Source organism: Artemia sp. Qi Xiang Cuo, chromosome 16 (assembly GCF_049724085.1).
Source record: "Artemia sp. Qi Xiang Cuo chromosome 16, ASM4972408v1, whole genome shotgun sequence".
Lineage (NCBI taxonomy): Eukaryota > Metazoa > Arthropoda > Branchiopoda > Anostraca > Artemiidae > Artemia > Artemia sp. Qi Xiang Cuo.
The window spans coordinates 8016790-8030314 of record NC_142809.1 but is presented as its reverse complement, the minus strand read 5'-3'; the positions used below and the strand labels follow the sequence as shown (position 1 = coordinate 8030314).

The window sequence follows — 13525 nt, the reverse complement described above, 5'->3', positions numbered from 1 at the left end:
CAACCCTAAACAAAAGGGGATTTTTGGGGAACCGATTTTTTAGTTGAGAAGACAGATTCTTGGGGAAATCCCAAAAATTTAGGGATAGTTGAAGCACTGGTATTTTCAGACAAAATCTGCCAATAAATTTTACTAGGCCATGAAAACTGCCAAGTAACATTGCTATTATGCTATCCCCCTTTTTGCATGGCAGAGCACAACTTGTGTTTTGACAGCTTTTCTTTGAGCAAAAATTATTTTTATATGTAAAAATGGTATTTTCAGACAAAATCTGCCAACAAATTTGAAAACTGCCAGGTAGCATTGCTACTTTGCTACCCCTTCTTCTTCTATTTTACAGCAGGCGGGCTTTTCAGTAACACTATTTAGCCCTTTTCCTTTTGCTTCACTCTGTGGGCTACAGAGCTACTGGCTTGATTGCCTCATATTTATTAGATATATTCAGATATCTTTCAGCAGATCTTTCAACTCTAGGAGTTCAAATATAAGATGATAGATGTCGATTTCTATGCTCTGTGTGCAGGTATAGTTGACTAGGCCCTTGGCTGATAGTGGGATTTTGTGGTGTTTGAAGTATTTTAACAGTTTACAAAGCAAGGTATGTTGTGCAGACGTCAGCATATTACATTCAAATAGGCAATGGTCAATTGTTTCATTATTCATATTACAATGCCTGCACAGAGGGGACAGGGGAATTGAACCACTTGAATTAGAAAGCTTATATGAGAATGCAAGGAAATTTAGTCCATTTGTTCCAGAACGAATTCTATGATAAATTTTAGAAAGATATTTATTGGGAAAGGGGGAAAGGATAGGATTCATCTTATTAAAATTAATATGTGATAGCCTCCATCGGTAAATATCTCTAATTGGGATTGGTCTCTCACTTGGCTGGTCAATATTTATAGCATTTTTTGCTATTTCATCAACCTGATGATTACCACTTATACCAGAGTGGCTAGGAATGTACTGAAAGTAAGTGTTTATACCACTTGAAGCAAGATTATCAATAATACTGAGACAATGATAAGTGTCAATGTCCAACTTATATTGAGGAGCTGAGGCCAGCAACTCAAGGCTTGATAAAGAGTCGGAATATGTGATAATATTATTCAAATTTTCAATCAAAGATTGGTTTTGCTTAAGGTGTTCTAATGCCATGATTATGGCATTTAACTCAGCAGACATTATAGATAAATTATTAAATAATCTCTCGCCCATTGCAATTTTCAGGTGAGGAAGGAAAACACCACTTGCAACCTTCTCATTCATTTTTGACCCATCAACAAACATTTGGAAGTGATTTTTATACGTAATTGTATTAAGTTCTGCAATTTTTTTCTGAACAAAAGCAATGGGGGTTAAATCTTTATTCCATTTAGAAAATTCAGTATTTATTATGGGAGATGACCAATTCCATGGAGGGGAATGGGGAAAAGTAGGTGCAATAGACTTTGCTGGTACAGGGAACTTCTTTTGAACATTGGCATACTCATCTGCAATACCTCTATACATGGCTGGATTTCTTAACCAATTATGTAATGTGTGTGAGCTATTTGATTCAATTTTTGTAAGATGTTTTATCAAGAGAAACCTATGTCTCTCCCTGATTGTTGTTAATCCACTCTCCATAAGCAGAAACTTGGTGCTTGTGGGTTTCCTAAGACCAAATATGAGACGTATTATATCATTTTGTGTTTTTTCAATTTTTTGCATCTGGGTCTTTGCACATGCACCATAGACAATGAGCCCATAGTCAATATGGGGTCTTATATGTGATTTATAAAACTGGAGTAAGGTTTTCTCCTTACAGCCCCAGGGTGTGGAAAGAAGTCTTTTTAGTATATTTGCTTTTCTATAACAATTTTTTATTGTGTTTGAAATGTGGAGGTGGAAATTAAGTTTTTGGTCAAGCATGAGACCTAGGTAATTAATATTATTATCTTCTGGAATAGTTGTTTTATTTAAAGTTAGTTTTGCATTAACATGGTTTCGCTTCCGGTGAAATTGGATTATTTTTGACTTGGTTGGTGCAATGGGTAAATCTGAATGTTGAGAGAATTTTTCAAACTGGAAAAGTGACTTTTGCAGATTTGACTGTGCTATCTGAAAGGTGTTGCCAGATGACCATAGCACCAGATCATCAGCATATTGTAGATTCGTTTGGGGTAGGTTCATGTCCCAGAGATATAGGGCAAATAGGAGGCAACTGAGGACTGCTCCCTGAGGTAGGCCTTTGGATATTGTCTTTTGGGGTGAAGAGGCTGAACCAACACAAACAATGAAACTTCGCACTTCTATGAAGGATTTAATAAAGGATACTAGCTTAGGAGGTACTCCAAGGTTTGCAAGTTTATTTAAAAGGATTTGGTGGTTCACATTGTCATATGCTCCTTCAAAATCAAGGAAAGCTGCCACTAGGATATTATTTTTTGAGAAAGATTCATTTATTGCATTTGTTAGCAAAATGAAAGCATCTGTTGAGGAGTGGTATTTCCTGAATCCAGTTTGAGTGTGTGGGATCATGTTATTTTTCTCAACAAACCAGAGGAGTCTGTGATAAATCATTTTCTCCATTATTTTCCCCATCACAGGTGTAATCATTATGGGCCTATAAGACTCAGGGTTATCTTTTGGTTTATTTTTCTTTAGGATTGGTAGGAGGGACGAACATTTCCATATATTGGGGAACCTAGAAGATGCCCAAGCGTGATTATAACAATTTAGCAGTTCTTGTTTGTATGAAGGTGTGAGGTTCTTTATCCATCTAGGGTGTATATTGTCATAGCTGCTGCTAGTTTTGGACCTAATATGATGTATTGCATTATTCAATTCCTGGATTGAAAATGGAATGGTTACGTACTCGGATACTGGGCGCGGTTAGTAACTAGGATTCATAGGAATTGTGGACAGTTTGCTTTGATTATTTGATGTTAGCTTATTAACAAAAAGAGTTGCAAATAGATTAGCCTTTTCGATATCATTGTCATAATGGGTATTATTATGCATAAGCTGATATAGGAGTGGGTTGGGAGAAGTCTTTTCCCCACATATGTGGCTTATAACTTTATGTATAATTGGCTCATGTGTTTCTCTGGAGAGATTATTTGCAAAATTATCCCAGTATTTATATTTAGGATCTATTATAGTCCTTTTTAGATTAGATTCTGCTTGTAATTTTTTTAAATATGTAGTAGGTGTTGGTTTTTTTATGAATTCTGTCCTAGCTGCCTTTTTTATCTTCCATTTATTTAGGCACTCATTTGTCCACCATGCTTTAGGAATTTGTTTAGGGAATGTTTTCTTAGGTGTTGTCCTGGGGATAGTATGATTAGCTGTATTTATTAGTAAAGATGTCAAGGCTTCAGCATGTGTGTCAACTGTTGTATTAGAAATGCATGAACTTTTGGTGAAACTTGTAATTTCATCATTTAGCTTATTTTGGAAAATAGACCAATTTGCTTTAGTGTTGATATATTTGGAGGTATGAGATGAAGTTTCAGCAGGTTCATTTAGGGAGCAAACTATAGCAAAGTGGTCTGTACACAGACTATCAATTTTATTTATGTAAATTTTGTTCAAAAAGTTTAAAGACACAACTTTTAGGTCAATTGAAGAGAATTTGCCACTTTTGGGGTTAAAATATGTATTCAGGTTTGGAGGGATAGCAACAGCTAATTCATTATTATTTTAAGTCATATCCTCAATAAATTTACCAGCTTTATTTGCTGGTTTATTCCCCCACAAAAAGTTATGAGCATTGAAATCACCACAAATAATAATATTTTTTAAGATATTGTAATTATTTATATAATTAAGGAAATCCTCGGCATCTGAAGTTTGGCCATTAAGGTTATAGAAGCTTATTATGTAGGTTTTTAAATTATTCATCCAAACACTTTTACCAATTACATCAACATCATTTTCAAAATCTGGAAAATTAATGCCACAAAATTTTATATTATTATTAACTAATAAAGCTACCCCACCTCCTTTTCTCTCTGAAGATCTATCCTTTCTCAGGATAGTATATCCCAGAGACTTAATTTGTTGATTTTGGGTTAAATGAGTTTCCTGGAGGCAAGCAATATTAATGGAATTATTGTTCATAAATGATATTAGTTCATTTAGCTTATCTTCTGTGAGTGATCTTACATTCCATTGGAGTATTGATAAATGTTGTGTTGTTGATTTATTCTTCATATGACTGTGTATCAATGTTCAGCTTTGTTAAAAGTAAAGCAAGATCTTTTTTTGCTTGAATGAGCATATCATCTGGGATGTAGATTTTTGCCAATTCTGCAATAATTTTTGTTTTCCGTAGTTGATGTATGTTCATGGCCTGAACTGCATTACAGTTTAGAATGAATAAGCATATATTTGGGGATTGCATTTTTGGTAGTGCATCCTGTTTGTTTGTTAAGGGATTGATTCCTGGTAGTGTTTCTGGTTTGTTTCTTCTTGAAAGGGAGAGCCATGCTGGCCTTCTCCCACCAGAAAACAAGGCTTGGTGGCTTGTTGATTCTTTCTGATAGGGATTTGAGCTAGGGGGCTTAGAAGAGATAGTTTTGTATGGGGTGCTTGATGCATTTTGGACATTTGACTTGTAGGTGTTGGTTGGTTTCATTACAGGCTTTATTTGGTATTGTTGGGCAGCATTTGCTTCCATCGCTGCGAAGGGGTATGGGATGGCCTTCTCTGTTGATCTTTGGAGTGTTAGAGCTCTTTTCTTGTATGCAGGGCATAATGATTTATTTGTAGATTCATGAGGACCTTTGCAATTGATGCATGTAGGCTGGGTGTTGTTGCAAGTTGTCAGCTCTTTAGGATTGAAAGATTTACAATTACTACACTCTTGGAGAATTTCATTGCATTTTTTTGTCGTATGTCCCAGTTTGAAAAACTTCTGACACTGAATAGGCTTAGTTTTGTATTCCTTGTGTGGTTTTATTTGCCCAAATAGGATTAATTTTTCTGGGATATCAATTTTATCCTTTAGTGTGAATAAGAAGGATCTACTAGTTTTTAGGCCAGTAGAATTAGGTTTTCCAAGTTGGGTAACATCCTCAACTGGGATTGTGTTTCCAGCCCTATCTGAGAGACCTTCTTTTAATTCCTGAGTAGATATCTCTGGGGGAACATTGTAAACTACAATTTTTGTTGGTGATTGTTTTGGGTTCCAATTAGATGCAATAATTGGGACATTCAGAAGGGATTTAAGGTTAATTATTGTATCTGCTAAATTCTGATCTTCTACAGCTATTAGCAGAGATCCATCATAGTTAATTTTAAGAGAGAACATTGATATTAGCAGTTTAAAAATTGCAATTCTTATTGCAGTGATCCATTTTATTTCAAAGGGGGTAGTGGGAGTAATTTTAAGGTAAATTCATAAGTTTTTGGAGGGAGGATCTTGGGCAGGGAGAGGGGAAATGCTTTTAATTGGGGAGATTTTGTTGCTTTTTTTAGAGCTTCTAGAGAGGACCTCTTGAAACCCATTATCATCACTTATAGTTGCATTAGGACCTACATTTATCATTGTCCTATTCTCCGAATGGATGTACCATTAGAACTTTCAGATAGTGTGCTTGACCAGCCAGGATGGGTATTTGATTTGGGATCTGGGGGGACGTTTTTTTTTTTGTGGACTTCTGGAAAATTCCTATTTGAAAAGTCTTTAAAAACAAATATAAAAAAAAAAAAATAAGGGAAAAAATATTATATAAAAACGTCTGCACAAAAATATGGGAATGATAAACACCACAGTATAGCCCTGAGGATGACTTGAGCAGGATAGGTTTGGTACAACTGCTGATAAGAAGCGATAATAATCACAAGAAAATATATTTCGATTTTCTGGTATGGTTGCTGTTGTTGTGTGACCACTTTTTGTACCCCACTTTTGTACGCACGGCAGCTTAACGTGAGTTAAGACCAATAAAGACAAAGATGATAACGAAATTTTCGGACATTAGAAAAGCCAAATTTTTTTTTGGCCAAAATAAAAAATAGTCATTGTGAGAGGCAAAGCTGGTATATTTTTTCAGAGTTGTATAAAAAATTATTATTTTCACTTCTTCATGATAGTCTATTACCGTAGGGTAAAAATTTTGGTTGTGCAGTTTCCAGAATAAGTGTTCTTGATTGCGAGTATTGATGAAAAGTTATATTTCTAGTCTGAAGTTGTTATTTTAATCTCTTATTCTGATTTATTTATAATATGTTTGCAATGATTGTCATTTTCTATTGTAGATGCCATTGCTAATGAAGAAATGCTGAGGGTAACTCCTTCTCTAAAGAGTCAAAGTGGTGAGTGATCAACTGATATTCCTCCTTGTTATACAGTTTTGTGCTTCTATATTGTTTGTTATGTAAGTTTTTTTGTACCCCCCCCCCCCCACCTGCGAAAAAATCCTAGATACGTCCCTGCATCCCAAACACACTGGGCCGTAAACATTCTACTGACACATCTCATGGGCAGCCCACCTCATGTACAGAATAATTTCTGTTTGTTTTAAGTTTTAATATTGTGCCTTACTTTAAGTTGGAAAAAAATTATTTAGTTTCTGACTGTTTTTCAAATCATGTCAGGGAATACCCTTCCCCTCCTCCCCGTGGTGAAACTTTCCCTTTGAATGTTCCACCCGGAAACTTTCTTTCATTGGAAAATCCTCCATATGGAAAATCTCTCCTATAGAAAATATCCCTCCCCAGAAATGTCTATGTATTTCCCAATAACAAATGCTATATGTGAACAATGTGCAAATTTTGTAGCTTCAGCCCCAGGGACTATGGGGATAACGCCATCCTCAAAGATATAGTTATTGGACGTTTTAAAGGCAATGGGGAGGGGGGAGTATTTAAACCAGAAGTTATTCTGCAAACCAATAAGTAAAAGTTTTTTTAGTTTTTATTTATTTATTTATTTTATTGATAACCCACATACATGAACAAAAATAGTGGAGTAAAAAAGAAAAGAAAGAAAGAAAAATTCACTACAAAAAATGGCAAATAAATTCACTACAAAAATGACAAATAAATAATTAACCAAATATATCAAACAACACTAAACAACCAGATAAGGCGATGATGTGGACCCAGCCTTAAACACGCATCAGAAGTAACTACATGTTGATGACGGTGCAGAGTACGCATAATATCAGTAGCAACAAACCGAGAAATTATGTTTCTATTTGGGTAGGAACGTGGCAAATAAAGAAGAAACTTGCAGTACCGGAAACAATAAATGTGGATTAGATCCAGATCGCTTTCTCGAAGCAGAGGGTAAACTCCAGACACAAAAAGTATAGCATGATCACAAAAAGTCGAGTAAAATTTCGCGAGACCGCGCCTATTATAACGACCGCGATTAGCAACAATCTTGGCATAACCCATTTTTAATTTATCTTTAATATCAGATACAGTTTTTCGCCGGAGAGCTGAAACTGAATCACAAAACGAGATCCCAAGCCACCTGAGAATAGAAACACGAGGAATAATAAAAAGACAGCAATTTAAACCACCTATACCCAACTTATCATTAAACGACAAATATTCACATTTGGCAGTGTTTAGGGATAAACCAATTTTTTCAAGAGAAGAACGGACTTCATTAACACTCTGTGCTAACCCAACTTTCGACCGACTAATAAGTAGCAGATCGTCGGCGTATCCAAGGTCACACACATCCGAAAATCCGGTAAAACAGGTAGAGGGTATCTTCAAAAGAACACTAGATAAACAAGCACTGAAAATATATGGAGAAAGCACCCCTCCCTGTCCAAAACTACAGCGAACAGGTATATTCCCAAAAATCTGACCATTTGATTTCAATCTTACAAAAGAATTAAGATACCAAAATTTTTAAACCAAAAGAATAGAGGCGTTTGTCCCTAGCTCATATAAAGAGTAAAGGGCCTGTGAATGAACAACGCTGTCGAATGCTTTGGATGCATCAAGGGCACATATATACAGAGCTTGTCCCTTAACGCTAGCATCTCTTAAAAGAACTGAAAGGGCTCTATGCGCATGCTGGCAATCAATTCGTTTTTGAAACTCAAACTAATACGAATCACACTTGAATGTGAATTAGAAGAAGAAAAAGAATTAGGATCTTTACCTCGCTTCAAAATCGAGTTAACCGTGCCACCAAGGAAACTAACAGGAACAACGGCATTACAAAGACACATTTGAAATAAAAGCTGTAAATGAGATAACAACCCTTTTGAATGCGGATTCAAATGAAAAGCACAAATATCATCTATATCATAGGACTGACATTGTAGTCACTTAATCGACGCCATAATGGCGTCAACAGACGGGAATGACATTTTATTGTGACACTTTAGGGGGGTAAACAACGAGACAAAAGAATTGAGAACCGAGCGTGAACAGCATAATTTACAGCAGAAACCTGAATAATACTGAATCCAGGATCGTTGCGGTATATTGTCAACATGTGAACAATCAAGTCTCGAAGAATTAACAACACGTTTCCATTCATTGGAACTTTTCGGAAATTGGGCACCAGATTCCCGAACAGATCGTAACCGGCGCTTAAAAGCAATTTTAGTTTTCCGTTTAATATCAAAAACATTACCACTAGACGGACGCCCACAGGCAATCCAAATTCGGAGCCACGATTTTGCTTGATTTTTAATTTTCTTTAACTCAGGGTTAATATTCCACATAGGTTTACGAGTACGGCAACGAACCATTTCACTTGGAACTGTGACTTCTTCAGCCTTCTTCATGCAGTCTACAATGCCATAATAATACATGTTTATCTGGGCTCGAGTATTTGATTTAAAAACACTGCAACATAACAGGTTATATGTTACTTTAATACTGTGCAACAGGGAGGCTAGAATAGCCAGATATAAAGGCCAATTTGTACGATTCCAATAACGATTTTTAAACCACTTGGAATACTTTACACGAGGAGAGTTAATTACCAAATTAGCAGAAATAGAAACTTGTAACGATAAGGGTAGGTGGTCATAGTCCCTCTCTTCTTCGTCAACGTGAACACTAGATGTCGGTAGATCGGCTGAGCAGACACAATGGTCAAGGTTAGAGCGAGAACCAGTATTATGAGTATATGTATAAGGCAAATCTTGATTTATAATCCGAAAGCCGGGGGGAAGGCTATTTAAGAGGGTTTCGGATCGGGGAGACGTCGAATTTATATCACAATTCAAATCACCAATTAATAACCAATCATATCCATTCGCACAGATCCCATCGATTAAATTCTTCAACTTGACACAGGTCTTAGTAAATGCATTAAAAGAAAGCATATTGTTCTTATTATGCGGCAGGTAAATGTTAACTAGAACAGTATTGCCAAATCTGATCGCGAGATAATGATTATAAGAACCATAACACTTAGGGGAGAAATGTCAGAGTCGACGCTTGATGATACACGCCAGAACTCCTGAGGGTCGACCACGAGTACGCCGTGCATTTGTGGTATACATAATATGATCAGGACTACTACGCAAAAAATTAACGCTGGCACCGGTCAATAAATATTTTTGAAGTAACACTATATCAAAAGAGCTCAACAAACTGTCAATGCAAAAATATTTGTCTTTGATGCCGTTAATATTAAAAGAGCATATACTAGTATGTTTTGAATTAATTTCTGATCAGATTTTGCAACAATTTCACGAAGCTTAGGACGTTTAAGGCTATAAGATACATGATCGCCAGCACAATTCGCACATTTGGGGGGGCAGATTGCAAGGCGAGTCTTTGGTTGACTGATGAGGACCCGAACATCTCGCACATTTTAGAAAAGGGCTCTTGCAGGTAGCTAAAAGGTGGCCAGGAGACCGGTACTTGCGGCAGCAGCGAGGAATAGCTTTGAACTCAACGACACGTAGAAATTCATAATCAATTTTCAAACCAAATATAAGCGCATATTTAGGTGCAGCATTGTCCCGAAAAGCGAGCTTAACCGTCTTAGAATTATTATTTCTAGTGGCATCACTGACTCCATCACAATCCAATATATTGGATAAACCATAATCATGCTCAATTCCTCTAAGGAGACCATAGAACTTTTTTCCATCAATTTAGCCTTCAAATTATTAAGAACAGACGAAACAGATTTGCAGAAATCTTTTGCTGCCAGATCATCAATTTTCACAACTAGTTTATCACCCACAGGTCGTAAATTGACAACAGATTCATGCCCATGAATTTTATCGATCAGTTCTTTACGTTTAGCTGGATTATTCACATTTGGAGATACATTTGAGATTATAACGGTAGCGAAACCATCAGGGGCACCACTAGCCGGAACAATTTGTGGGAAATTTACCTCATAAAGTGTTAACTTTCCATTTATAACATCAAGAGTTTGTTGAATTTTATTTACTTTAGTAGCTAAACTGGAGTAGGCTATTGCTGGTATAACAGGAACTTCAGTAGGGATGCGATTCACGTAGACCAGAGCTTGTTATGCGTCAGAATCACTTTTTCGGAATTCACTCGGAATCACAATCCTTTGACAAATATTGCGAAATCTAAACTAGCTTCACTGGGATTAGAATTCACTGAAAAGCTTACTGGTTAATGAAATATCCAATTTAAGAGAGATGCGTTCACTTTGAACTCTAAATCAATACTGAACTCATTTACTAACGTAAATGAGTTCAAATTTTGTTAAAGTAGCATTTAGTTTAGGACACATTAAATTAGTACTCATTTCTTTTATTGATGATAAATAGGCTTTTATTTTATTAAGGTTGAAGACAGAGGCTAATTTTGGCACAACCCCCCTCACTTCAAACTTCCCTGAATTTTTGAGCACTTCCTAATTAGATTATTTAGTTGTTGTTTTTTTGGAGAAGAAATTCATTTATGACTTCCAATTTAGTTTTTTTATGATATACTCTGAAAACGCACTCTCACAATATAAACACACCAGCAGTCATCAGGGGACTGGAGGTTTACTGTTTAAGTGTGCATGAAGTTCCATAGACCGTCGTTTCGGCAGAGGTGTTAAAAAATTTGCTTATTTTACCTGTCGTCAAACCGTCAAATCCAGAAAGTTGGTGATGAATAAGATGAAGAATTTCGTGACAGATTATGTAACGTTTTATTATGTTTTGTTTTTCGTTATCATTCTGTCATATTGTATTAATTTGAAAATGAGATCTAAATGTTTCAAACATAACTTTTCTTACCATACTTTTGAATCCCACTTAATACTTGGCTATGTCAGTTAACCTCTGTGAAAATGAAATTAAAGGAATAGTAATACACAGTTTAATTTTAATTGTCTTTAATATCATCAACACCAGCAAGTTGTGGCATTTCAAATTAGGAAACTAGGAACAGCTTTAGAATCTAACAAAGATTATTGACATTTTTTTTTTTTTTTTAAATTTCAATTCAATGGGTTTATTTTACAAGTACAAAAAGTAAATTGCACATAATACAAAATACTCAGTCTATTTCTGGACGCCGAGAACCACAACCAATATCATTTCAACATAATACGCAGAGTGGTCACCGCTCCTACTCCCAGACACAACATTATCTTCTTTAATCAAAAAAACAAATAACTAATACCTTTCTGCTCCTTTCCCCAGGGGAAGCCACCCCATCATAAAAAAATCATACTTTAGTTATTTATATTTTAATCTTAAACTTTTTATTTATCATACTTTACATTATTTATCACACTCTACTTTAGCTTTTCTTTTGTAATGCCAATAAATGATTTTTTACTTTTTTTTCAAATGACGCAAGGGAGCAAGTACCTCTCAGCTCTTCTGGGATCAGATTCCATATCATTGCGCATGTTATATTTGAAGCAAAGTTCGATCGTACAGTCGGGGCGAAGGGTATGTGTAGGTTTGATGATGATCGAGTAGTCATATTATGATGGCCCGAGATAGGCCGGAATAATGTTTTAAATGAAAATGGCTGCTCACTAGCTAGAAACTTAAACACAAAGGTCAAGCATAATAGTTGATGCATCGACTCTAGTGACAAGTACTCCTCATATTTTCCTATGAATATGAGGCATTGTCTACGAATAAAATTCAATTTTTGCAGATGAGACTCGAAAGTTGACTGCCAGATCATTGCATAGTACTGTAAATGGGGCTTTATGAAGGCGTTGTACAGAGGAACAAGTGTTTCTGCGGTAAGGTGTGCTTCAGTTTTTGTATTGTTTTAAGATTTCGGAATAGCTTCAGCTCTACTGCTTGGATGTGATACAGGAACGACAGGTTCTCATTAATGAGGAATCCCAGGTATTTCGTGAAGCGTTTTCTGGCCGACTAATCAGACCTCTGGAAGTTTGGATACCATATATCTCCAGATGGACACCTCCGACCCGGGAAAAAAATAAAACCGAAGACTTGTTAACGTTAATGACTAGTCGATTAGCATCCATCCAGAAATATGTCTGCTCCAGAACATCCCTCAGCTTGTACATGAGCAGTGTCTTATCCTTTTCACAGCAGCCAAGCGTCGAATCATCGTCAAAGGCCACGAGCTCATCGTCATCATCTTCTGACTGAAAATAATCTCCATCATGGCACAGGTTACAGCAGCGAAGATTAGTGCATGTGGGGTTCAGTACTCGACTTAGATCTTTAGCGTGGATTAGGAACAGTAGAGGGCCTAATATTGAGCCCTGGGGACACCACAGTTGACGAGTACATCATTCCTTGGATCTTCTCCCATATTAATCTTGCGGTCCCTAAGATAAGATCTGAATCAATCCAGAGGTTCGCCTCGTATTCCTACGTGTTCCAGTTTCCCGAGGAGAATTGAGTGGTATATACTATCAAATTCTCTTCTGATATCAAGCAGAACCGCTGCAGGTAGTAGGCCAGAGTCCAGAGCTTTGTTTATCCACAAGCTTAAAGCTGTTAGTGCATCTTGAGTGGTGTGCCCTGGTCTGAACCCAACTGGTGATCACTAAGAAGCCCTTTCTTTTCCAGAAACAGGAGTAGCTGCTGCTGCATAGGTTTTCAAAAACTTTTGAAAATACTGAAAGAATGAAAATACGACTGTAATTTGCCGGGTCAAGTCGAGGACCACCTTTTTTGCAGCGGAATTATTCTAGCTTTCTTTAGTAACTCTGGGAAAGTACCTTTTTGCAACGACAAATTTATTAAGTAACTAAGGGGCTCAATGATAGACAGGGCGGCTGCTTTTAAAACTTTTGTGTGTACTCGGTCGAACCCAGAAGCCGAATTGCTTCGCAGATTTGGTATGATTAGCAAGATTTCAGAGACAGGCACGAGTGCCATTGACTTGAAACATGCCGGACCAAGGTACTCTTTCTGTGCTTTCCAACAGAATCTGCTGTTTTTTGCCAACCTCTGCAAAAAATGTCCCCAATGCATTTGCAACGTTTTCTGGTCCCGTTACAGTTTTCCCATTAACAGATAATGGCGATGGAAGCTTAGGGGGGGGGCTGCAGGGGTGCAGTATGGAGTTTACAACCTTCCATATTTTCCGAGAGTTCTTTCCACTTATCTATTTTCTCATTAAA

At 36.6% G+C, this 13525-nt stretch overlaps 1 protein-coding gene across 1 annotated transcript in view; it reads left to right on the top strand.

The window, feature by feature from the left end:
- Positions 1-13525, top strand: part of ergic53 (lectin, mannose binding protein ergic53) — an 88154-nt gene that overhangs the window by 30046 nt on the left and 44583 nt on the right. Inside the window, exon 2 of the mRNA XM_089102795.1 lies at positions 6253-6309. Coding sequence (XP_088958921.1) covers positions 6253-6309 — 57 coding nt within the window. The remainder of the gene's footprint in view (positions 1-6252; positions 6310-13525) is intronic.